The 26,617-nt window shown below is 43.2% G+C and overlaps 1 protein-coding gene across 2 annotated transcripts in view; it reads left to right on the forward strand.

Annotated features, from left to right (window-relative positions):
* Window positions 1-26,617, forward strand: part of fhl3a (four and a half LIM domains 3a) — an 86,050-nt gene that overhangs the window by 52,003 nt on the left and 7,430 nt on the right. Inside the window, exons 1-5 of one of the 2 annotated variants that reach the window (XM_052036486.1) lie at window positions 14,494-14,567; window positions 16,146-16,320; window positions 21,056-21,230; window positions 23,132-23,301; window positions 24,581-24,767. In XM_052036486.1, the coding sequence (XP_051892446.1) occupies window positions 16,165-16,320; window positions 21,056-21,230; window positions 23,132-23,301; window positions 24,581-24,767 (688 nt within the window). In that variant the 5' untranslated portion in view covers window positions 14,494-14,567; window positions 16,146-16,164. Of the gene's footprint in view, window positions 1-14,493; window positions 14,568-16,145; window positions 16,321-21,055; window positions 21,231-23,131; window positions 23,302-24,580; window positions 24,768-26,617 lie in introns of those variants that run through there. The other variant, XM_052036485.1, reaches the window with a different exon arrangement.

Raw genomic sequence — 26,617 nt, forward strand, 5'->3', positions numbered from 1 at the left:
TTTCTCTCTCTCTCTCTTTCTCTCTTGCTCTTTCTCTTTCTCTCTCTCTCTCTTTCTCTCTCTCTCTCTCTTTCTCTCATTTTCTAACCTTCCTTCTCTCTGTTACAGCAATTGAAACTTTTCTTTGGCTGCTCGATGATTCTGCTCAGGATGCTGGATTGACCCCAACAGTGCAAGGGTTGGGATTGGCAGAAATCCAAAACAAAACAGGAAACTCATTGTCTGTTCGTTCAAATGTTTCAACCTTGGCCACAAAGCGCACATCATTTCAACATAAATCAGTGTCTTTCTGCAGGAGGAAAGAAAACTTTGCATCAAAGGGTCTCAAGATCACAACTTTCAGGGCCATAAGTGTGTTCTTTTTCCGCTATCTAAGTATTGTGTTGATGTGTACTACTGATGATCATTATCACAACTATCTGTACAAGTCCTCAACCTGTTTCAAGAGTCATTTATTATATGAAAAAACACTTCAATTCCAACATTCTTGAGGAAAATCTGGTTTTGTCTGTGACAGGTCAGCACTTTCTCTTGAATTCTTGAGTACTGTCAAAAGAGGTGAGACAATATTTACCACAGAAGTTTACGATGACACTGCAAAGTGTTCAATACTATTCCTCACATAATTTGCTGGCTGTCACATTCCTCAATGGAAATAATCTCCTCTGGTCCACAGACAACAATTTACATCTCCTGTAAATACTGTCATCAACAGTACCCTCCTTAAAAATCGAGGCATTGACCAGCAGATACTGCACATGTTAGAAGTGAAAGAAGCCAAGTTGCTTCAAGGGTTAACTAGCTCTTATAGAATATGGTTTTCACTTTCAGTGGTCACATGAAGGATCTCGTGATTCTCAGCAGGTTTGTCTGTGGAGTAACTGAGTGCCCTCTATTCTGTACTGTGTTCTTTGGATCCAGCTATCACTGCAGTTGGCTGGGAAGGGGAAATTGGTTGAGTTCCCACTGTTGATTGCAGTCTCTAGCAGAGGGTACATTTGTGGATTTGGACTGTTTGTGATGCAGTTGATGATACATGAGAATTAATGTATGATCAAGGTAGCAAAAAGCAACCCACCCCCACCTCTCCAAGACATGTTGCCATTGCAAGAACTTCGTGGCTCTAGAAAATGGGAAAAAAATAGCAAGGATTTTTTATAGATTTATTTTGGAGGTTACCAATGTTGCTGTTGTTGGGTGGAACATACTTGAATCCTGCCTGCACTGAAGGAGTTGTTCTTCCAGCCAATATAAAGTTTTCTTTTGATAGCTGGGAAAGCACTTTAATAGAGTACAGAACCTGGAGTTCTGTGAGGAGACTTTAAATTGAGGCCATGTAATGTGTTGGTTATTGTGAATAAATAACTTATCAAAAAGCAATTTAGATCTGAAGCCATGATGGTGAAGCTGTTTACCAACATTGTGGGATCTAGATGCGTACATGAGAAAATTATGCAATACCCTCTAATTTCATTGGGCATTTACTTTGTGTGTTTTGGTTCCAATCTAGCATGGTCAGATAACATTCTTTTCTCTCTAGGGATACAAGTTGATTGCACACAAAAGTCCATAGTTAAGCAGTGACTCCAACTATTTTTGGTCAAGAGTATAAGATCTATTGCCCCTGATAAATGTTACGATATGTGATCCTCCAGAATGTAAAGTTGGTAAAAAGACTTACATTTATATTTCATTTTTGAACAAGCCCGGGACATCCTAAAGCTTTTCAGCCAATTAAGTACTTGATAAATTAAGTCATGTTTGTAATTTAGGAACCAATTAGGCACATTGATTCCGACATTCCAAGATGTTAATCATGCTGGAATTTGTGCCTGTACCACTGAAGATTATAGATTCAAGCCCCAGTCCAATTGCGCATAAAATCTAGACTGACTCTCCAGTGCAGTACAGCCTGTGTGTGCTATGCTTTAGATAAAGCTGCCTTTTATGTGATACTCTTAAGCAGACCCCCGTATTATTTCTCAATAGAAGTTTAACAACTATGGTACTACTTCAAAGAAATGATTATTCTGTTCGTTATTTATCCTTACAACTAATAGTCAGTTATAAAGACAGATAAAGCTGGAAACATTCAGCAGATTGAGCAGCATCTGTGGAAAGAGAAACAGGGTTAAAGTTTGGAATGAAAGACTCTAAAAATTGTTTTTATCACACTGTCACTGTTAGTCTGCACTGTGCATCACTTGGCTACTGCAGTTCCAGTACCACAATGCAAGAACACTTAGAAAGTATTAATTGTCTGTAAAGAACACTGTAAATATTGAAGCTGTAATAAAACACAACAAAATACAAGTCCTTCTCTGGCTGGTGCTACTTGGCCTCTTCTCTGAGCTGCAGTTTGGCCTGACATATTTTGTCCATTCAATGTTTGGATTTTCATTGAGATCCAAAATTAGACAAAGGTGTCTGCAAAGTTACCCAACCTCAGTGACAAATTAAAGATAAAGCAAAAATAATTTAATGAAAATATTCTGGATATAAACAATTCCATTAGACAATTCAATATAGCAGCCGGACAAGAAACAAGAATAGATATAGATACACAATGTTAGTTTGTGGTTTCACAATTTGTCCGGCAAAGTCAGGAAATGAAACGGCAATGGAATACATAACTTTTGCTCACTTCTTGTTTGTTAGCTTCAGAATTGGAAGGAAGAGAGAACAACAAAGGCTGTGACAGGCCAGGATCAAAATTGCAGAGGTTTAACAGACTTCAAATGGGGCTACACAATTATGAGCACACCTGTATCTACGGGGTTACCTTTCATTAAACCCACATTTTCACAACAGAGGATATCCGTCAGGAACAGTGATCAGTGTCACAATGAATGTGGACCCACGTCCAGGATACTGCCTTCTGCCACCATTATGCAACGGCCTTCAAGACGAATCTCAATAGAAATTCTGCTTATCTTTAGCTCATTCACAAACAAAAAATAAAGTGACGGGGATATAGATCCCACGTCACAATACTGCCCAGGGATGGTACCAAAGTAGGAGACTGAGCAATCTGGAGGAACAACCAGAAGAAGCAAAAGTGAGGACTACAGTGGGATTTTATGAAATTCCTTCTGCCTGCCAATGCTGCTTACACCCAGTAATTAAGTCAAAAGTGGAGGGTTCCTTTTTTAGCACAGCCTAACTTATTTTTTGCCAACCAAGCATAATAATAACTGTATGTCTTCATTATTGCTTTAATCTTTGGTGTTCTATGTAAGACAAAAAGTCTCCTCAGATTTTTGATAAATGTTAATCACAGCTGGTTTGAGTTTGTAGGATTTTTGCCTTGAAAGTCAGAGTTACAGGAGAAGAAACTGCTATAGTATTTAAAGGTTTGCAGGGAGTGTTGTGGTGTATTGTACAGCAGAAAAGAACTGGGAATTGTTCGCTGAACCACAATTGTTATGCTGTATAAAGCTTTGGTGTCCAGGAACGCTGAAGGGTGAGATGCTTATATTGAGAAGGAGGATGCTCTGGAGAGTAAAGTCTTCCATTTGTGTCCGTCACTATCATGAACCTGATTGATACTCTAGTTGGGAGAACGATATTGCAGGAGATGATAGATATATGACAACCCTGTATCCTATGAAACTATTACCTCCACTAAAACAACTGTCTAGTAGCTTTAGTTAAGATTCAGACTTCTTTCTTGGGTGACTGCTGTGAGTATGAAATCCTAATAGTGTTGTTAATTGCTCACTGAGCCATACCCTCTTGAGTCTTGCATCCTATGTGATGGGCTTGAACTTCTGCCAACAATAGGCTGCTGTCCTTGTCACTGATCCAATGTGAAAAGTGCAAACTTACCTTTTACAGTATTCTGAACTTCCAAAGTTGTCCCAATCCTAAATGATGTATAATTTTGCTGTTTATCCATGGAATTCCAATGTACTTTCAAGTGGAATTCCAACCACTTCTTATTCACAACCGTTACACAGAACTGCTTCTACAAGCAAAACAGTTAATTATAAAGTGTCATCCAAATGTAAATGTTCTCCAGTTATATTGAATTAAATGCATTCTCTACATAGTTAATGTTACCAAGCCACTGGCACTGTTTCAAAATTAATGTTGTAAGTTGGATTTTGGTTTGTTTTATTTGTATTGAATTGCTGAAATATAATCCTCACAGCAAAGTCTTTGAAATTGGTTGTTCTTATCCCTGATTTAGTGTAATGTGGTGGAAATAGAACATTTCTAGACAAGTTTGCATTGAAGTTATAGGATTTTATTGCACAGTGCATTAAAACAACAGGCCCCCTCATCCCATTAATAATTGAGAAGGTGCAGACCATTTCTCTCAGTTACTTACTTGCATTCATATAAATGATAAGATTTTTACATCTGTCATTATTCAGTTGGTTCTGAACGCTTACTTCCATCCCCTTGATCATTGACCCCTGTAAAGTTCCAGGTTCATCCTAAACTTCATTGCTGATCTGAAAAAAATAGCAGCCATCAGAACAGCTGCATTAGTCAAGGACAAGCTGCTTAAAGAAAAAGATCACCTCTAGTGGAACTTCCAAAATACTAGATATGAGAATGCATAGTGGACTTCTGATCAACGTGCACCCATAAAGAACCAGTATCCACAGTTCCCGGTGGCCACCCACTTCAATTCCACATCCCATTCCCTTACAGACATGTCTATCCAGGGCCTCCTCTACTGCCACGTTGAGGCCAGATGCAGGTTGGAGGAACAACACCTCATATTCCGCCTTGGGAGGCTCCAACCCGATGGCCTCAACATCGATTTCTCTAATTTCCGGTAACCCCACCCCGTCTTTTTCTTCCCCCCACTCCCTTGTCTTCCCTTATTCCTGTTGCTCCCTTCCCCCACCTTGATGACCTGCCCATCTCCTCTCCTCCGCTCCCCCATCCTTTATTCCATGGTCCACTGCCCTCTCCTACCGGATTCCTCCTCCTTCAGCCCTTGGCCTCTTCTACCTATCACCTCTCAGCTTATTACATCTTCTCCCCCTCCCCCACCCACTACCTTCCCCCCTCACCTGAACTCACCTCTCCCCTGCCTGCGTGTGCTCCTCCTTCTCCCCCCACCTTCTTATTCTGGCTTCTGCCCTCTTCCTTTCCAGTCCCAATGGAGGGTCTCGGCCCGAAGCGTCAACTGTTTATTTCCCTCCACGGATGCTGCCTGACCTGCTGAGTTCCTCCAGCACTTTTTGTGTATTGCCACAGTTATATTGTCTGCCTTTTCACATCTCTCTGAAGATACCCATCTTTCTCAGTGATGCGTATGCATCTCTTGTAATTACTGTATAATGTCAGTCTGTGGTGTTACATTTCCTCTGAGATAAAATGGTTACTATTGAATGAATCACTGAACAAATTGCAAAGATTGATTTTTTTGTTAAATTCCACTTCCTTTTTTTAATTCCCTTTGTTTTTCATTCCTAAGATGTGGCTGATGCTGGCGAGGCTGGCGTTTAATGCCCATCCTTGAACAGTCCTTGAAAAGGTGGCGGTGAGCCACTTTCTTGAACCACTACAGTTTAATAGACAAGATACTGTTGGGTAACTCAAACAGGAATGCTGGAAGAACTTGGATTCCAGTCTTTGCAGTTTAATTTGTTTTCCAATACTGTTGGATGAGGAGCAACAAAGAAAGTATGGTGGTACATTTCTAAGTCAGGACTGTGTGTGACTTACAGGAGAACTTGAAGGTGAGGTTGATCCCTTGCTCCTGCTGCCTTGACCTTCTGATTGGTCAAGGACATAGATTTGAATGGTGTGATCAAAATAGCCGCACTTCATATATTCCATCAGTTCAGAGGGACTCCTTGACATAGTGCGTACTTTAAAGACTATATGACATCTTTTCATTTCTATCCTGCCATAAAACTGGGTCAGAAGGAAGTGTATTAGCAAGGCAAAAGCAGTGAACGTGAGGCAGATCAAGCAGCAGCCAAGCAATAGAAGTGACTTATTGCAAGTAAGTGCCAATGGCTGTCCAATCAACTTAGCTTGCTCTCTTTTTCTATTACTCTGGCTAGAATTGTTTACATGAATCTTTTACTCCTCCCTGTCTATCTGTCTGCATTTTGTTGTCCATAACCTGATGCTGTAACTGCCTCATACCTGCTGCATTGGCTTAGATGATCACAACTTATCTAACTCTCTGATTTTAGTAACAGGACAGTATTTCAAAACTGTACGAATTGGAACTGCAAGCAATGCTATTGTAACTGCTTTGGTTGTTAAATGTTAGCACCTCTATCACTGTGTGGCAGAGAGACCAGAAAATGCTAAAAGAGGCATTCCTTCTCAGGAACATTAAACCATCGAGGCAAAACTGTCTGCATAGTCCAAATAAGCCCTTGAGTTTTATCACTGCCTGCAGCTAGAATAATAGCCAGTGCTTTATCAAATTAAGCCTGGGTTTTATGCACTGAGTAAGGATTTTGGCAGTGACTACTTCACTCTATCAATTCATTATGATGAGAGGAAATACAAGTTTGATTTGGAACGCATTGATGATGAAATAACACTTGATCCTTGCTCGGGGGAACGGAAGTCCAGCAGTGCTACAGCTAACAAAGCCCAGTTTGGGAATTGAACCTTGCACCCTCTGGCTTCAGTGCTTCACAGGGAAGAATCTAAAACCACAGTTAACAAGCAGCAGGACAAAATGCTTAGACCTAATATTTGGCTTCCATTCTCCAAGTGTATCATTCCATTATGGAAGTACCCACTTGTAACGTTATTAGTACCAGTATGCAAGTAAAGGATGCTGTGCACCCACTGCAGTTATTATTGAGCATTCTCACTGATGTTTCCTTTACTGTCACAAGACTAAAAATGCAATCATTTTAAACCCACATGTATGAATATCTTGTGTAATTTCTATGACTAAATTCTAAATACTCAGCCTCGTTTTATTTTCAATCAATCCTTTATAGTTAATTGTTATGATGTGCCCTCTCCAAGCACAATCCAAGAAGATTTAAACCAACCAGTTGGGTGCCCGTAATTAGGAAACACACAAATCATAGATGGTCTCTCGGTAATTCTAGTACTTTTTGAACAAAGTATTTTTTTAAAAGGAGATTGATTCATCCGTGTTCACCTGGATTCCTGTTTCGCCAGCTGAAACAGGTGTGTGCCTTTGGGCAGCAGCGAAGAAGCACGAAAGACTTTGGTGCCTTTCCCTCAGGGAGATGCAGCTGTTCCTTCCTGCCTCCTCCCACTTGGTGTAGGTCCAGGTTGGAAACTGAATTGAGTGGACTGAATATAAATAACCCTCACATTAGGTAGCCCTCGGTGCTAAAGCATATATGTAATGTTGAAAAAGTTGTTTTCAGTTGTTGCATGCAGCAATGCCAAAGTACTATTGGGATTAAGGTAGGATTAGTGTAAATGGGTGGTTGATGGTATGTACGGACTCAATAGGCCAAAGGACCTGTTTCTGTGCTGTATCTCTCCGACTTTATGACACAGGACTCTGCCATTATTACCATTCTAGCTTCTTACAAACGCCCACATAACCACCAGGAAATTGCAGTAAATGGAAACTCCCACTTCAATTGCTCAATGGAACTAACAACACCGATGCTCTCTAGATTTTCCCTGGTTCCTCTTAAACACCTGCTCGTTTTATTACATCAACTAATTGAAATGACATTACTTGTACTGCTTTATTATAGTTATGATTCAATATGTTTTGTATGATTTTAATCATTAATTGTACGTGGAGACGGTTAGTAGAACTCATTTTAAATAGCCTATCCAGCTGTAAATCCAACATTCCCCCTCTCTTGCAGATTGAGAAGAATGCTATTTTCCTTTTTATTTAAACAGCTGGAAGGTTTAAAGCCAGTAAAGCAGCTGACAAGTTGTATAATAAATGTAAACATTGGTGGAGCCAAGCCTGCCACTCACAATGGCGTTTTGGAATAACAGTTGCTCATCATTGGAACACTTCGGTTACAAATTTGAATAAATATAGAACTGTAGCGGCCCGGACCCGCAGAACTCGAACCGCCATCGGCGGCCGCGGGCGTATGCACAGGAGCACGACGTAAACTAACCGCGGGGTGGGCCTTCCGGCAGGGACCTCACGTCACGTCCACTGGAAAGGCTCTCGGTTACTTGTAGCGAGCGCGCGCGCTTTGTTTGAGTGAGTAAAAGTGTGCTCCAGTCTCCACGTCTCTGCATTCTTTTTCTTTTCTGCCGCGCACTGCATTCAGCTACACTTGGTGACCCCGACGCTCACAGACAGCATCTGGAACCCACGACATGAATCCCAACGACTCGCACAATGCAGTCTCGCTCAAGCTCCCGACTTTCTGGACGCTCAGTCCCACGTTTGGTTCGAGCAGGCTGAGGCCCAGTTCAGTATCCAAGGCATTACAGCTGAAGCCACGCGGTATTACTACGTGGTCAGCGCGCTCGACCAGGACATGGCAGTCTGGATCATCGACTTCTGCACCATCCACCTACAGAGGACAGGTACATTAGATCAAGGCACTCCTCTTCCGCAATTTCGGACTCTCCTGCCGCGAACGAGCCTCACGGCTTCTGCGCTTGGACGGCCTGGGCGACTGCAAGCCATCCGAGCTGATGGACGACATGCGGGCGCTCATGGATGGCCATAAGCCTGCCTCCTATTCGAGCAGCTGTTCCTCGAGCAACTGCCAGAGGACATTTGCCTCCTCCTCGCGGGTGAAGATTTCAGTGACCCATGCAGCCTCGCAGCTAGGGCGGACATTTTGTGGCAGAGTAAGCAGCGGGGAGCGGCTTCCATCTGCCTAACCACGACTGCGCTGCCTAAGGCCAAGACCCCACAACCGAAACCGCCAAGACCCACGGGGGACAAAGATAAGGGTTTGGACCAATGGTGTTTTTACCATCAGAGGTGGGGGTCAACGCGCGCCATTGCTGTCCACCATGTGCCTTTCCGGGAAATGCCGGGGCCGGCCAATCGCTAGTGGCTTCAACAGCTGGCCATTGCGACAGGCCTCCTGTTCCTCCAGGACCAAACACTCTGGGCGACATTTCCTGGTGGACACCGGGGCCAAGATCAGCATCCTTCCCCCCTCAACCATGGACACCCATACCGTGGCCCCAGGCCCTGACCTCACTGCCGTGAACGGCACCATCATCCAGACATACGTGCTCGACGTACCATCCCGCTGCGTTTCAGCCCCAGCTGTTTTACCTGGACCTTCATGGTAGCAGCGGTGTTGCGGCCGTTACTTGGGGCGGATTTCCTACAGGCCAACTGTCTTCTGGTCGACCTGAAAGTCCGGCATTTGGTCCACGCCGAGACTTTCCACAAACCTTCCAGCTCGGGGAAGCCCAGTTCCTGGCCCTTCACCTGGACTCCGTCACACTCTTGGGTGACGAGTTCGCCAGGGTGCTGGTGGATTTCCCCTCCATCATCACCCCACAGTTATCCACTACCGGTCCCAAGCACGGCATACAGCACCACGTTCCCATGCAAGGACCACTGCTGCATGCCCGGGCCCGTAGGCTTCCACCCGACAATCTTCGCCTCGCCAAGGAGGAGTTCGGAAAATGGAGGAGATGGGGATCATCCGCCGCTTGTACAGCCCTTGGGCATCGCCGCTGCACATGGTGCCCAAGTCCGCAGGAGGTTGGAGGCCCTGCGGGGATTACAGGAGACTCAACAACGCCACAACCGCCGACAGATACCCGGTGCCTCACATCCAGGACTTCACGGCCAACCTCCACGGGGCGACCATCTTTTCAAAAATTGACCTGGTCCAGGGTTATCATCAGATCCCCATGCACCCCGTCGATGTACCCACGGCGCTCACAGTCGACGCTTTCAACACAGCGGTCAGCGGAGTCCTGGAGCAGCTCGTCGAGGGCCAGTGGCGACCGCTCGCCTTTTTCAGCTGACGCTTGCAACCACTGGAGGTGAATTACAGCACTTTCGACAAGGAGTTGCTAGCGGTCTACCTAGCCATCCAGCACTTCCGGTATTTCCTCGAAGGAAGGGATTTCGCAAGCCCCTCACCTTCGCCCTCGCAAAGGTTTCGGACCCATGGTTGGCCCGGCAGCAGAGGCACCTCTCGTTTATCTCGGAGTTCACCACCAACATCCGCCACATCGCGGGGAAGAACAACGTGGTCACCGACACGTTGTCCCATCCCCACATCCACTCAGTGACCACCTCAGCCCCAGGGTCGACTACACAGCGCTGGCGCAGGCACAACAAGCGGACACCGAGATCCCGGCCTATTGCACCGCCGTTTCGGGACTCCAGTCATTGGACATCCCCATCGGCCCGACAGCTGTTCGGCTCCTGTGCGACACGTCGACTGGCAGACCTCGGCCCGTGGTACCAGCAGCACGGAGGCGGTGGGTGTTCGACACGCTACATGGCCTGGCCCACCTGTCCATCCGGGCGTCCATCAAATTGATATCAGAAAAATTCGTCTGGCACGGTCTGCGCAAAGAGGTCGGACACTGGGCCAGGACCTGCGTACACTGCCAGTTCGCCAAAGTCCAGCGGCATGTGGAGGCTCCCCTCCAACAGTTCCAACCGATGCTCGGCAGGTTTCAGCACATCCACGTGGACATCGTTGGCCCCCTGCCTGTCTCCCAGGGTGCCAGGTATATCTTCACCATGGTCGACAGGTTCACCAGATGGCCAGAGGCCGTGCTGCTAGTGGACACGTCCATGGAGTCCTGCGCCAGGATGCTCATCGCAATCTGGATCGCCAGGTTCAGACTCTCAGCGGACATCACCTCCGACAGAGGGGCACGGTTCACGTCATGGTTGTGGACAGCACTGGCACAGCTCCTGGGCACCCGGTTACACCACACCACAGCATACCACCCACAGGCCAACGGTTTGGCCGAGCGTTCCACAGGCACCTCAAGTCAAGCCCTGATGGCGCACCTCAGAGGGCCCAACTGGACAGATGAGCTCCCCGGGTTTCTACTGGGCATCCGCACGACCCCCCAAGGAGGACCTGGGCACCTCCTCAGCGGAGTTGGTTTACGGCACCCCCCTGACGGTCCTGGGTGAGTTCGTGTCGGAGGCCCAAGGTCCAGCAGGGATGCCGGCAGAAGTGCTGACGAAACTGCGGGACAAGGTGGGGAGCCTGGCACTAGTTCTGACCTCCAGACGTGACACTACACCGTCTTTTGTTCTAGGGATCTCAGGGACTGTGAGTACGTTTTCATTCACAGGGGCATGCACAAGTCACCTCTGCAGAGGCCGTACGAAGGACCCTTCAAGGTGATCCAGCACAAACGGATCTACGTGTGTCATGGAGGTGGGTGGCCGTGAGGAGACCTTCACAGTGGACCGCCTCAAACCGGCGCATTTGGGACATCGGGCAGCCCACGAAGGTGCCCTCACCACGTCGGCAGGGCAGGCCACCCAAGAGGGACACACACACTGGGGATCCCACCACCCCTGATGGGCGATTCTGGGGGGGGGGTGGTGTAGTGGCCCAGACCACAGAACTTCAAACCGCCATCAGCAGCCACGGGCGCATGCGCGGGAGCGTGGACGTAGACTAACCGCGGGGCGGGCCTTCGGCAGGGACCTCACATCACGTCTGCCAGAGAGGCTGTCAGTGACCTTTTAGCAAGCGCGCGCGCTTTGTTTGAGTGAGTAACAGTGTGCTCCAGTCTCCACGTCTCTGCGTTCTTTTTTTTCTGCCGGCGCGCTGCATTCAGCTACAGAACGATGCTTGTTTTCCCTCCTCTTCCCTCCTGCAGTTTTTGGCTCAGTAGGGGTACAGTTCCAGAGGTGACAGACTTTCCTTCACTTGTCGTGTTTGGGCCCAAGTCAGTGATCGTTGGCTGGCATACAGTCTAAGCTTACAGCTGCTGGCTACTTATCTCGGCACCAATCAAGAACTGAACCTGGAAGGCGGATGAAAGTGCATTACTTTTTTCTTTTAATTTAACAGCGCCTGTCTTTAGCATTGCCCTGACCTCAAAGTTGAAGAACTTGTCTGAAGGTTGGCAAGAGTTTGGATAGGGTAGGTAAGGAGAAGTTGTTTCCACTGGCAGGGTGGCCAGAAACCTGAGGCCACAACTCAAAGTTAACTCACAAAAGAGCCGAAAGGAGATGTGGCAGCTTTACTTCACCACAGTTTGTTGTTTTGATCTGGCACCCTCCCTGTAAGGGTGGTGGACCCAGATTCAATGGTAGCTTCATAGGGAAAGTGATGCACTTTTCAAAAGGAAACAATGGCCCAGGGGTCTGGGTAAAGAACAGGAGAATGGGACTATTGGATTGCTCTGTCAAAAGCCGTTGCAGGTGTTATGGTCTGCTGTCACCAGTCTGTATCTATTAGTGTGGTAATGGAAGCATTTGGCCTGAAGGTTGCTTCAAGATGACATGTGTGATTCAGTAATCTGTTAACTACTCCATGTATGTCCACTCCTTGTATGTTCATGGAGCTAAAGTGCCTTTAATAATAGATAACAGTTAGGCTTAATAATTGAATCTGTAGGAACCGACTTGACACTGTGGTGATTGAATTCTTCCCACACTAGCTTCAGAGAATAGAGTTGTTGTCTTCGCACTCTTCCTCTGAAGGATGGCGTGCAGAGGAACAGTTTGCAGGTTGATAAATACTCTGACTTGTCATAACCAGAATGTGCAACTGTTCAGGAGGCTGGTCCTAAGGTAGGTGCCTGGCTTGTTCAGTGAAGGGGAGCTACCCCACATTCCTTCAACCCAAGTTTCCCGCTGGATGTCCAACTGAAGTTTCAGAGCAAGATTCCATTTGCCAAGTGTGACGTTTGTTGTGTGGTTCAAATGCTGTACTGTCTTACTGAGGTGAGAATGCTAACACTCAATTCTAAGATTTGCTCCAACATAAAGATCTAATGCACAGCTAAAATCTGACACATGTAAGTTTCATGAAACAGTTGTAATCAATCAGAAGTCAATTAATCAAGTAAAGGGTTTGGGCCACAGTGAGGAATGGAATGAAGTGCATTCAAAGAGACAAGTTTTTGCAGGCTTAATTCCTTCGGTGAATCTAAACGTCCAAATTTAATTTAGCAGATGCACAACAGTGAACATGTGGAAACATATTACTCTGTTTGATTACACCTTTACCGCAGTGGTTGATGTAAAAGGGTAATTCAAATATAATGCATGTATTTCTTTGTGATGAGCAGTAGAACTCTGTGAAGTGATCCATGGAAGAACATGAAAACACAATTACTGAGAAGCAATTACTAATGCTTTTTTCATTCATAAAAGTAATACAGAAGATGCAAGTTATGTTCAAGAAGAGGGCAGGACGTCTAAAGGTTATCCTATCAGGCTACTGTTAACAGCATTTGAGCTCTCATCCCAAGTTGAATGCTGAGACTCTGTTTGTTTTTCAGCTGTCTTCATGGACCGCTTAACTGAAAGCTTAGCATAAACAGTTTTGCTTTGCCCCAATTTTAATATATCCATCAGTGCAAAAAAAGACTTGCATTATATAAGTCTTTCACAATGTCACTAAATGGAATTGGAATTGTTTTATTATTGTCACTTGTATGGAGGTACAGTGAAAAAATTGTCTTGTATACCGTTCATACAGATCAATTCATTACACGGTGCATTGAGGTAGTACAAGGCAAAACAATACAGTATGCAGAGTAAAGTGTCACAGCTACAGAGAAAGTGCAGTGCAGGTAGACAATATGGTGCAAGGTCATAACGAGGTAGACTGTGAGGTCAAGAGTCCATCTTATCGTACTAAGGAACCATTCAATAGTCTTATAACAGCAGAATAGAAACTGTCCTTGAGCCTGGTGGTACGTACTTTCAGGCTTTTGTACCTTCTGTCTAATGGGAGAGGGGAGAAGAGAGAATGTCTGGGGTGTGTGGAGTCTTTGATTATGCTGGCTGCTTTACTGAGGCAGCGAGAAATATAAACAAAGGTCCATGGAGGGAGGCTGGTTTTCTGTGATGTGCTGAGCTGTATTCTCTGGTTTAACGGCCAGAGGAGTAGTTTGGAAATGCAGTATTATTGGAAAGATGACACCAATTTGCTCACAGCAAGCTCCCACTAACAGCAATGTGATAATGAGTGGTAATCTGGATTTCCCTCCATGAAAATAGTTAAATATCAGTCACAATGCAAGGAATAATTTTCCTGTTGTTCTTTAAATTTATACCATGGAATCTTTACATCCAAAAGAGAGAGAGCAGAGTATGTGACACCTTTTCTGTAAATTAGTACCTCCCACAGCCAGAAACTCTTTGATTTTGTATGGGTAGAAGTGGGACTTGAACCCACACTCCCCTTCCTCAGAGAAGAGAGCTACTGGTTGAACCACGAATATGATTCACCTTCTTTAAACCCATCATTGAGCTACATGAGTTCACTTGGACATAAGGAATGGCAATTTGAATTAGTAACGAGCTGCCTTAATAGCCCATGTGTTACATATTCTTGTGATAAGTCATCTTCCTGCCTAACGAGTTCTATTAACTGTGGCATTTGGTGTGAGAGAATTGTCGAGTGCTGTGTACCAATAGCTTGTCAGTATTAATCCTGTTAATAGCTGTGGACACTTGTTGGAATCACCTCGTAAGTTTAACTTTATTTTCTTTGCATTTTTTTCATGCTGGCTCTAGCGATGTTAGCTTCATCACAGCTTGTTTTCTTCAAGAATACTGTGAATTGGGACACATGGTTTGCTGCAGTTTTATATCCTCTCTACTCTTTCAGCAGTAAGAACCCTGCAGGCGTTGGTATGCACTTGAAAGTTTCAAAAGTCAATCTTTAGAGATTAAGATAATAACATGGTCGTCGGCTTTAATCATCAGTTGTAAAATGACAGATATTTTTCCACGATTAACTGCATGAATGATGCTCTAATCACCTCAACAGTAATGTTAGTGTATCGCAAGTAAAATTTAATAGATTAACAGTGATAGGATTCGCTTTCTGAATATCCCACACCATATGGAGTTACGATTTGTAGATTTCCAGGTTTCCAATGTTCTATCTGTGTTGAAAAAATTGTACATTTACAAAGTACTGAGTCTGTAGAACAGGGACGTATCCACCTTTCTGTGAACAAATGCTTAAAAGTATCTTTTAGTCTATTATTTCAAAGCGTGCCTGTCCATTTTTAATAATCCTAATCTTGTCTTTCATTTTCTTAGCCACTTATTACAGCAAATACTTAAAAGTGAATTTGGTTGTCATTTCTTTTCTGACTGGTTCTTGCTACCTTTACCTTTCTGCTGTACCCTGAATATGGGGTGAGGTGTGCCTTTTCTTTCACATTTTCTCCACTTCCTTGTTTTGATCTGTTTTAACAGCAACAATTAGCTCGGTAAATGAGGGCACCGTTGTCATGTTGTACTGAGGACGTCTGTGTATCAAATCATCAATGTCCAGTTTGGCCAGGGCCATGAGTTCCAGAACTGTGGCTCTGCACTCCATTTGGCATGAGAGGGGGAACTAAAGTAATGACCTGGAAATTTGATTGCATTGTTCTTTCTTTATTTTGGCGGTCTTCCCCAAATTGAAAATGCATTTTGGATGGAGGTGAAATTCTGTGTAATTTGGCAAAGTTCCAGAAATTCAACCAGGCGCATTCAATCGTTTCATCGGGTCTTGGGTACTGCTGATGTTCACAGTGGGTCCAATGATCAAACTTGCTACAGTTCCTTAGTCATTGCTACCACTCTGTATACCCATCCAATGATCTTTGCAGCTAAGTACAAGCATGCACATCAGGAAGGTACAGATGAGGTATCTCTCTGCTATCCTTTATGGTTGAATTGCCTGGCAAGACTTGTAGGTTTGATTCAAATATAGTCAGTGACTGTATTGGCAAGTTGCCCGTGTGGAATTGTGTGCCAGCATGAGTCATTGCCTTCAGGGAAAAAAATAGTGTCGGGGCTGGGGAATGGACCAAGAGTTCACTACAGGTCTACAGATTCCATATCCCATTCCTCAAAATTTCCTATTCATCCCTTTCAGGGGAAATGTTTAGAGTCATTTCCAGTCACATTTCGGTGAATCTTGCCAACTACTGACGAGTAACAGGCTTTCCACTTCTTGAAATTTTGCTTGAGATAAACAAATGCCAGCAACTGCATGTGGTGTTAAAAAATAATGTCTAAATGAAGGCTTATCCTCATTTCTCTTCAGTGACAGCTGTCTGGGAAAGATGAGTGAGCGCTTTGATTGCGACAACTGCAAAGAATCGCTGTATGGCAGGAAATACATCCTATCTGAAGACAGCCCCTACTGCATCCCGTGCTATGACACCTTGTTTGCAAATACCTGTGATGAGTGCAAAGAGCTAATTGGCCACGAAGCTAGAGTAAGTACCATGATTTGCATATAATTAAAATAGTTGACTGACTTTTGCTGTTTCTGCACTCTTCTCATTCAGCAAGCCTGTGTCTTTCCAAATACACATGCAGTTAAGCTACTTAGGATTTGCATATAAATATCTTATTCTACCTGGAGTTTGAAACCCTCTTTTTTTTTGCTGTAAAAATTATCAAGGTGCAGAATGAAACTGTGCCCCTTCTTATCCGTTAACTGAGTTACAAGTCGGAAGCTTCCATAAAATGGGGGGCAGAACATGGATTACTCCCAGTTTACCTTGTCTTCACAAATCTCAAACTCTTTTGCACTGGCAGTGGGAACTTCTCTTCAAACAGCTGTCCCCTTCTTTCCTCTATCACCCACTGTCCATTCGCTCTACAGTTGTGTTTGCTTTCAAAGATGATCCTTGATGGCAACGTCCTACCAGAGAAGGAGCAGAATTATGAGAGAAAATCCACTTCCACGTTTTCTGCTCCCTCTGTGGCTCTGGAGAGGAAAAAACCCTGGAGAGCAGCGTTGGGTCACCTCCTCATTTGTGAGGGACCTGATTCCACTGCCACTAACTAAAGCCAGTTTTGACAATAGCTTCCTATGGAGTAAAGAAGGAACAGGACAACTCCACAAGCATCACAATCCCTTACCAGCTGTCCACTTCTCTTTGCCTTCCTTTCGGGTATGTCCCCTAATATTCGTGTTGCCTCAATGCAAGAGGCTTCTACAGAGGTGCAACAAGCAGTAGCAGTTTGCAGTAAAATGATTGAGACCCAAAGCTCCATTTTGGTCAGTCCAAACTCAACATTTGGGCTTGTACATCCCCATCTTTCCGCTCCTGCTGAATGTTCACTGAGTTATGAATCATAACTTCCTCAAAAGCTGGGAATACAAGGAATCTGTTCTCAAGTACAGTATATGCCAGAGCAAGCCTGTTTCCCAAATATCCTTTTCACTATTAAAACTTCTTGAGGAATTTTTGAAGCGGTGTGTTCAACATGGGTCTTCAGTCAGTAAAGTCATTCCTTTCCAAAATAAGTAGGTTATATTTGCCTTTATTGTATTTCCTCAAAAATTAAATGATTTCCTCTAATTGGAAGTTAGTTCCTGATGAAAATAAGCATGACCAGAACACTACCCAATCTGTGCATATTAATGTTTTGCCACAGTAAATAATGTTCATTAACTTTCCCTGAACTTGCATTCTGTGAGGATGTGACCAGAGCACAGAGTTCTATTGTATGTCTTGATCCTGGTTTTATGGAGACTACTACTTAATAAATATAAATCAAAAAATGAATAAAACCACCATACATTGCTCAAGTTTATAAATAAACAAAGGGTTTGGAGTTTGCATATTCTGTGCTTGTCCCTATGTCTACTTCTCTTCAAGTGTTGTGTTATGATTGCTTTTCCCAAACAAACTTTGTTCCTGCAGAGGGTTTTTAAATATGGCAGGCTTGCCTAGTTTCCCCTAGAGTATTCCATTTTATTTTTATTTTGGGATGATGCCAGATAACATCAATTGGAGCATTTATTTTAAAGGAAAATTTAAGATTTTGAAGATTGCTTTTACTTAACGTAAAAAGCGTTCTCTGCATCACAGAAGTACAAGAACCAGTTTACTGTCTCTCAGCTCATTTGTGCAATGAAAACAAGTCAGAAAGTGAATATTTTCCACTTGTTTGACTGCAGCAACTAACTGCTACAACCTGCAGCTTTTTATTGGGTGATGCTAGCAAACTATCAGCTTCCACAGAATGATGTGCAGAGAACTAGGCCACGTCAACTTTAGAAGACCAAGCTTCCAAAGAAGTACTTTTTCCTCGTTTCCCATTGCGGCTCTGGACTCTGTACCGCATTCTCTGCCACACTATAGGGAGGATGTGATTGTGCTGGAGACGGCACAGAGCAGATTCACCAGGATGTTGCCTGGATTGGAACATTTCATTTACAAGGAGAGATTAGATGGTCTGCGTTTTCTGCAAAAGAGTCTGAGTGGGTGATCTGATTGAGGTATGCAGAATTATGAAGGGGAGGGGTTGGATAGATTTTTTTTTCCCAAGACAAGAGGGCATAGGTTTAAGATGATAAGAGGTTTAGAGGGGATCTGAGGAGGAATTTTTTTCTCTCAGTAGTTGGAATCTGGAATGTGCTGCCTGAGGAGGTGGTGGAGGCAAATAGCCGCACAATATTCAGGAAGCATCTAGACAAACACTTGAATCACCAGGGGATAGAAAGCTGTGGAAGCAAATGCAGGTTAATGGGATTAGTATAGATAGGTGCAAAGGCTGGGGTGGATGGAAGGGTCCATTTCTCTGCTCAAACTCTAACTCTATTTTAGTGGTTTCCATAACTCTGGATGTGCAAATGGATTGAAAGACTGAATGAAAGTGTTCAAATTTTAATCTTTCTCATCTATACATTTCTACATGCATACACATCCACGGGCATGTCCAGCTGTCCACACTATGCTCTTCCGCCAATGTCCTTGCCCTCGCTGTAGCTAGAACTAGAGAGACTCAAAAGATACTTCGTATATCTCAATTCATGCTGATCCATTAACATCTTTGCTGATGATTATGTAAATAATTAATTAGTAAATGCCAGGCTTGCTAGTAATGTTCATGTGACAAATGAAGAGTTGTTCACTAAATATATATAAATGTGGAGATCATTCGATTAGTGAATGAGATAAGAGTGCTTCACAGTGAATGTATTAATTTCATACTAACGTTTTTTCATTTGTCTCCATGTTGTTTGAAGTGATTGATGCATGGCATGTACATTCAAATCTTATACCACCCCCTTCAAGTACGTATGGGTTATTGGAGGGAAAGATCTGTACTATGGTGTACGCTCCATTCTGTTGCTCTAAATGGTCAGAAAAGCTTCATTCCCAAGGTCATATTGGAAGCAGTCTCTGTAATGGTTCCTTAGCATCTGATGTTATTCAATATGTTTGTGTGTTGTCTATAAAGGATGGTTCCACAGCAGCATTATGTTTACCTTTTATCCTTTATTTTCAGTTTTATACAATTAATAGCTACTTTAAAAACAATTCTGAGCTCTATTTTCACTGTGTTTCCAGCACTCTTCCTTGTTACATCCAAGGAATTGAAAGGAAGGAACGTTCTTCCTACTTGTAAGTCAGTGATACAAAAACATATGAGAATGGTTTTAAGACAAAACTGCTGCAGGACTATTGAGCTCTTATCTATGATATTTCTCATGAAGCAATCACGTTTTTATCATTGATCATCTTATCTGTTGATCCATGCAGGCAGCTATCAGTCAACAATGACAGCTGGGCTTTGGGGACCATGGGGGATCCATTGCATCAACACCCAGCAAAGCAGTCAGTGGCAAATTGGACTTATTCACAGAGTAATTTTTACTTCACAATGAATGCCATTTTTGCCCCATGTTTCTTTGTATGCATGTATAGAAAAGACAATGCCTTGGGATACACCATGTGTTTGACGCACTGCATTGAATTAGAGCAATACAGTCTGAGATCAACTGCAGCTTGGAGTTTGTGACTTAGGCAGAAAGACATCCACCTGCTGAACATGCGTTATTTGGGTGTATAATTGCCAAAGTGAACAGAATTTATTTTGTAAACAATGATTTACTTCCAATTTTTCTATTGCTACTGAAGCTTAAGGTGGCTTATAGCCACTATAATAGAGGATTTCTTCTGTTAGCCTCTCCTTCCATCACAGAACTGGGAACACGTGGTAGTTGGCACAGGGAATGAGGAATCCTCTTGCTTTCTAACGCTGCATTTAGTTTCATTCGAAATGCAGAGATATGTTCTGAAAGATGCTGATCACGGAGGAATATTTTGTTGTTCTGCCTTTCAGATTGCAAGCAGGAAAACTTCATTTCCTTGGTCAGTTGTGTTTAATTCTGAACTACTTGGTTCATTTTTTTTGTAACACTCCAATTTAACTTGAGTGACTGGTAGAGAGGGTCACAGCAGAAAGAATGCCAAGTTATGGAATGCACCAGAACTCTTCTAGTTGTGCGGTTGGTAAATGTTCCATTCAGTGTGGAACTAAGGGATGTTCCCAGCTCAGAATGTCAGAGGTGCTGAATTAACTGATTCCTGTTGAGCTGGCACTACCAGTGCCCTCTTGTCCCTGTAGATTAAGGTGGACTGCAGTCTGTTCAACTCCAATTCAACTATGCAAAGTATACAAATCAACAAAGGTACCAAATGGAACCACATTTGAATATGTTATCAGCTTAAAACTGGAGCAAAATTGGGAGATGTTGGTGCTGGGCAGAAATCCTTTGTGATTATGATGCATGTTTGCTGTTGGTGATCAGCATTTTGTCGGACGAGTTTATTGCCTGGCAGTTGTTATACAGACTGTCCCTGTATCTGATAACTGTAATTAAGATTCATTACTCAACTGACATCTGAAAACCAATTAATTGCCCAGTCATCTCATTATTGTCTGTGGCATCTAGCCCACAGATTAACTGCTGTATTTGGCTACGAATCAGCAGTTACCATACTTGAGAGTAATTCATTGGCTGGGAAGCTTTTGGGGCTACAGTAAGGACATAAAAGGCATTTTCTCAATGCAAACTCTTCCTTCACAGGAATTATTAACTTCAGTTTGAAAATTAATGTTGAATCATTTACATACATGATTCTTGGTATCACAAATTTGCCTCGATCCTTGCTGTTAACTATCCATTTTTATTGTTTCTTTGGGCAGGAACTGTTCTATGAAGACCGTCATTACCACGAGCATTGCTTCAGGTGTTATCGGTGTGACAGATCTCTGGCAGATGAGCCATTTACATGCCAAGAAGAAGAGCTGTTATGCAATGATTGCTACTGCAGTGAATTCTCCTCAAAATGTATTGCTTGTGACAAGGTCGTCATGCCTGGTACGTGCCCTTATTTGTCAAACACGTCATTGCCCTTCCAGCTTCTATTTGAGTAGGCTGTCAGGCCATTTATTTCCTTCTATTTATTAGTCATAGAGTTATACAGATCAGAAACAGGCCCTTCGGCCCAACTCATCATATGATAATGCAACTTCAACATTTACTAATAAAATATTCATAAGACACTGAGGTAACAGGGGCACTCACACTGGTATATTCATCTAATAAGTGCAAATTCTACTGAGTTTAATTTTGTGTTTTTGTTTTTCTTCACTTGAAGAAATTGTAAAATACAATGCAGTACATTATTAGTGGAATAAAAAGCATTTCAAATCTTTTTTCATGATTGTCCTAAAGCTTTCCCAAGGTAAAGCTAGCTGTATTTCATGCTCAGGAAAGGTGTTTTCTGGAAAGTCGATAGGTCTGGCTTATTTACCAGTGGGACTTAAAAAAAAAACTGGATTTTATGGGTATTGTACCTCTTTATTGCTGTGGTCCAGATTTCAACAATCCCCCAACATTATTTGTATCTCCCAGGTAACAATTATGGGGAAACACTTCAGGTTTCCCCTCATGAAGAGTCAGCAAGATATTGAGCAACTGCAAATTTTCCAAAGTATGCAATGGGTGACTTGCCCTAATGGTTAGTGGCAAATTACAGAATAAAAGCCCCTCCAGTCCACGATGGAGACTGGGTGGTACCACTGCCCTTTGTCCTGGAACTTTCTACACAGGACCTACCAGTATCAGCCCATCGTTGGGAAAAGGAGACTTCATGATGAAGCTGAGTTCCACTGATCATTCATCAGAATCCTGGTTGAAGATCATCTGATGTCCTAGAAGCAAGGCTGTGTTGCATGACCAGGAGAAATTCAAAAGAAATTCGATCTGAAGCTCTGATTAAATTGAAGTGTGCATAATAAGAGTCAGGTGTTGGGATCCTGAATTTTCAGATGAGGTTCAATTGAATCACATAGAGATGTTAGACAAAAGGCCAAACCAGGTAGTCAATGGTTCCTTGGTATGAATGTGAGTGATGAGCTTCACGTAGGTGGGATAAAGTTTAGAGAGGGCACATTGATCAAAATCTGGCATCCAGTTCCTACCTCTATATATTTAAAGCAGCCTCCAATTTGATACTGTGTCTTGATAATGGAAGTACATTGGTCTTTAGTTGGTTACGGAGGGAAATATCAGCACTTGGAAGCTTGTACGTGCAGGGTTAATTTCAGCTCTGATGTTGTTTTTCTTCTCTTTCCCCCACAGTACGTATGAATATTCTGCCAATATTCACCAACTCCTCTGTATACAATATAACTGAAATAGTGAAACATATCAAACCATTTCACAGTAGCAATGCCAAACCAATTCTAATGCCCAGCCATGAGGTGATGTTAGAGAAAGCAAGTGAAAATTTGGGCAAAGGTTCAAGAGCACCTGAATCTCAGAAAGAGCAGTAGTGAAGCCAAGGTGTTAATCGTGGGAGTTTTGGAGCTTGTGACTTCAGCTGAGGTTACAGCTGCCAGATGCAGAGATTACGTTCAGATCTGAGTAAACTTGGAACTGGATAGTTGTAAGGCTGAGGGAGATTCAGAGAACGGTTGGTGAGAGTAGGAAGATGCTTGAAATTAAGAATGAGAATTTTAAAATGAGGCATTGCTTAATCAGTAGCCAGAGAAAGCCAGCAAGCATAATGAATGGGATGGCGTGAGTTTGGACAGCGGCAGTAAAGTTTCTGCTGACCTCTGGTTTATGTAGTTGAGGGCTAAGGAATAAAGTTTGTGGCAGGGGCAGAAAATAACAACTGTGTCTTTTCCATTCCTTGTGGAGAACATTTTGGCAAATCCAACATTTGGATTGTGTTACTAATGAGGTATTTTTTGGCTGATTGTCCCCATCAGGTACCCGTAAACTTGAATACAATGGCAACACCTGGCATGAAGGCTGCTTTATTTGTCACACCTGTGAGCAGCCAATAGGATCGAAGGCCTTTGTACCCGATAAGAGTGAGATTTACTGCGTGCCTTGCTACGAGAACCACTTTGCTCCACGATGCTTCCATTGCAAGAAGGTAATGACTGAACCTTGATTTGAGAATACTTTCTCCAAAGATAGGCACAGATGTATACGTGGTATGTGAGGTCTCTTGGCTTCAGGGCAGGGTAGCAACTGCAACTGTGTTGCTGCAGTAAGCGAAATTTTTAGCTTTGAGAGTGTTACTTAAACAGATGTACAAGCTGTCACTGAGACGATTGTAGTTGAGATAGCAGAAGGTTATATTTTTGTTCTGGGAATCCAGAGCCCTGGAATACACAAAGACATGAATTCAGATCTCACTCTCACAGTGAGAGAGGTAGAAGCAAGCACTGCGGGGTTGGGGAACAATGAAATTGGAGGCTGTAGAGGGGAGATCTCCAGAGGTGATAAGGTGAGTGATGGTGCGGGAGGCAGTGGCCTGATGATCCTCAGTGGGGCCCTGGACCAGGGGCAGGTACGAGGAGGTGTCTGAGAGCCACTGTAAAATAAGTAGAAATGAGTAGTGCGGTCCAGATGAAGGGTCTCAACCTGAAACGTCGACTGCCCATTTCCCTCCATAAATGCTTCCTGACCTGCTGAGTTCCTCCAGTGTCTCCTTTGTGTTGCTCACTCTAACACTGGTTGAAATTAAATTCTTAAAACCATGGAAACTTTACAGTCAGAACCCTTCCTGCTCATCCCGGATGGAGAACAGAGATGAGTTTAATTTTCCATCTCTCAGTCCATGGCCCTGTAAATTAACCCACTTCAAGTGCTCACTCAGATACTTTTTAAATGTGATGCGGACTTCTGCCTCCACTACCCCTTCAGGCAGTGAGGGCGAGAAAATTACTCTTTCCTTCTACTTTCAAACTATGCCCCCAGATATTGACTTCTGTGGCAAGGGAAATTGCTCTTATGATAGACAGAATGAACTTGGCTTTGTGGATCAAAATATCCTCTAATTGTTATGAATGTTTTCCCCAACCAAGTAAAATCAGCATGCTACTCAACGTAAGGAATGCATTTTCCAACTCGTCAGCTTGCAGAACTGCTGAGCTCAACATACCACTGATACTCTGCTAATGTTGATCCCTTAGCTTCCCCCATTTTAAAAGCACTTGTATCAATACTACAATTGTATATCAGAGAAGCATGAAGGTGCCAATTGTTAATCCATTTGCTGGCTCTGATTACTACTAGCTGAATGTCCTTTTACATTGCCTTTGTAGCTTTTACCAGCCTCTAAAGACTGCTGAATATGCTTATCTTGACAGTAAAGAATTAATCTTGTGCAGGGATAAATCTAATCTCCTCTTCTGAACATCCTGCAGGCCCTGACCAAAGGAGGTGTTACTTACCATGATGAGCCTTATCATAAGGAATGCTTTGTCTGCAGTGGATGCAAGACTCAGCTGGCTGGCCAGCACTTCACCTCCCGGGAGGAATCTCCGTACTGCCTCAAGTGCTTTGGGAACCTGTATGCCAAGAAATGTGCAGCCTGTGCCAAACCCATCACAGGTAAACAGCTGTGTCTCTCAGCTTCTACCAACAGTGCCCTTCTGGCTGGCTGCCAGTCTAACTGAAACTGGGAACATGGTGGTAGAATTTCTGCAAGATATTTTGCAGAAAACTGTGCCTAGCTATATTTGTAGATCAATTCAATTGCCACAATTTAGAGTAAAGATTGTAATGTCATAAGAAAGTTATACTTGTAGACAAAGCTTGGTGTTGTTGCATCATTTCCTTAACCTTACCATATATCAATGTGCTGGTAGAAATGTACCGGGCTCACAATTTGCAAGCAAAGCAAGTCCAGATATTTATAATTAAGTGTGTTAACTGTTAATCAAATTTCAAGGCTTAATGAAATTGTGGTGTAGTTATCAACAGATAGTAAGTAATGCCAGTGTCTATCTTGATTTGGTTGTACCCCTCTTATCTCTGAGAAGGTTGTAGGGTCAAGTCCTATTCCAGAGTCTTGAGCACATCGAGGCTGACACTGAGGAAGTGCTGTGCTGCGCTGTTGAAGGTGCTGTCTTTTGCACGAGAAATTAAAACCAAGAGCCAGACTACTCTCACTCCAGCAGATTTCAAAGAATTTGTAATCAAAGAACATTAAGGGCAAATTGACTGCTCCACTTCTTGCATTACCACAATGACTGCACTTTCAAAGCTCTTTAATTAGCAGTCAACTTTGCAATTTTTACATTTGCGAAAGGTGTTTTGTAAGTGCAAGATCAACTTTCAACTGCCCTTTACAGACTTGGCAGAAGTACTTAAGGACATTTTCTATGTAGTTAAGCACCGTTAGCACTTCGCAGGAAGGTTATTAAACATCATTTCCAACAAAATGAGATGTTTAAGAACTTGATCAAAGACCTACATTTTACTCAGATCTTATCATACTTTGAAAAGTCCCCATATGGTCTACAATCTCCCATGATACTTTTGAAATGTAGTCAGTGATAGATAGTAGAGTATCCATTTTGCCCTTTAAATCTATGTGGCTATTTCCACAATTCCACTGAAACTGGATGAAAAATCAAGGTTACAGAGAGCCCCAGGATGCCAAGTTTGTAGTGAGGGTACAGTGCAGATGCAAAAAAAAATGCTGCCTGCTGGGAGGGAATATAAATATAAAGCAAGCTTTTTCAAAACAAAAACTGGGAATATTTTCATTGGATCAGAGCCTACCCCAATAAACTGATAAGGTTCTGAGGGGTTGGGACACAGTAGAAGGACAATGATTGTTTCCAGTATTTGAAGAGTCCAGAATGAAGGGAGATAAAAAGATTTACATGTGAAAAGTCTAGGACAGAGATGAGGGAGGATTTTTATACAAAGATTATGAAGCTGCGATGTATACTGTCATGATTGATGATTGAAACAGAGATCTTGATAGTTAAGAACGTGTAGGTGGTTACAGAAGGAGAATAAAGGAATTTGGGAACGGGTGAGATGTATGACAGTGTGGTCACTGCTTTTGTGAAAGTTATGGAGAGGCTGGACAGTGTAGCCTGTCTCATGGTTGTAATTTTTAAATCCCACTCTTTCAGTGACCACCAACGGTGAGACAGACTTTTAGCACATTCTATTCTTCCTATCAAATGAGCTCATGAGCTTTGAACTAAAGCCTGTGGTCTGAGGTGTTGTAGATGACCTCAAGTAGCACACATCTAACCAAATACAGAACCAGCTGTTCTGGTTTTACCCAGTTTGAGGTTAGATTAGAATGGTTCTGCACAAGTAGTGAATGTCAGCTGATTATGGGGCATTTTACCCTGCAAGCATGCTGTATTTTTGTGGATGTCCAAGTACGATGGATTTGGACGGTAACAAATCCCTAACCTGTGCTCTAAACCTTTTAC

The sequence above is a fragment of the Pristis pectinata genome, chromosome 22 (genome assembly GCF_009764475.1).
Source record: "Pristis pectinata isolate sPriPec2 chromosome 22, sPriPec2.1.pri, whole genome shotgun sequence".
NCBI lineage: Eukaryota > Metazoa > Chordata > Chondrichthyes > Rhinopristiformes > Pristidae > Pristis > Pristis pectinata.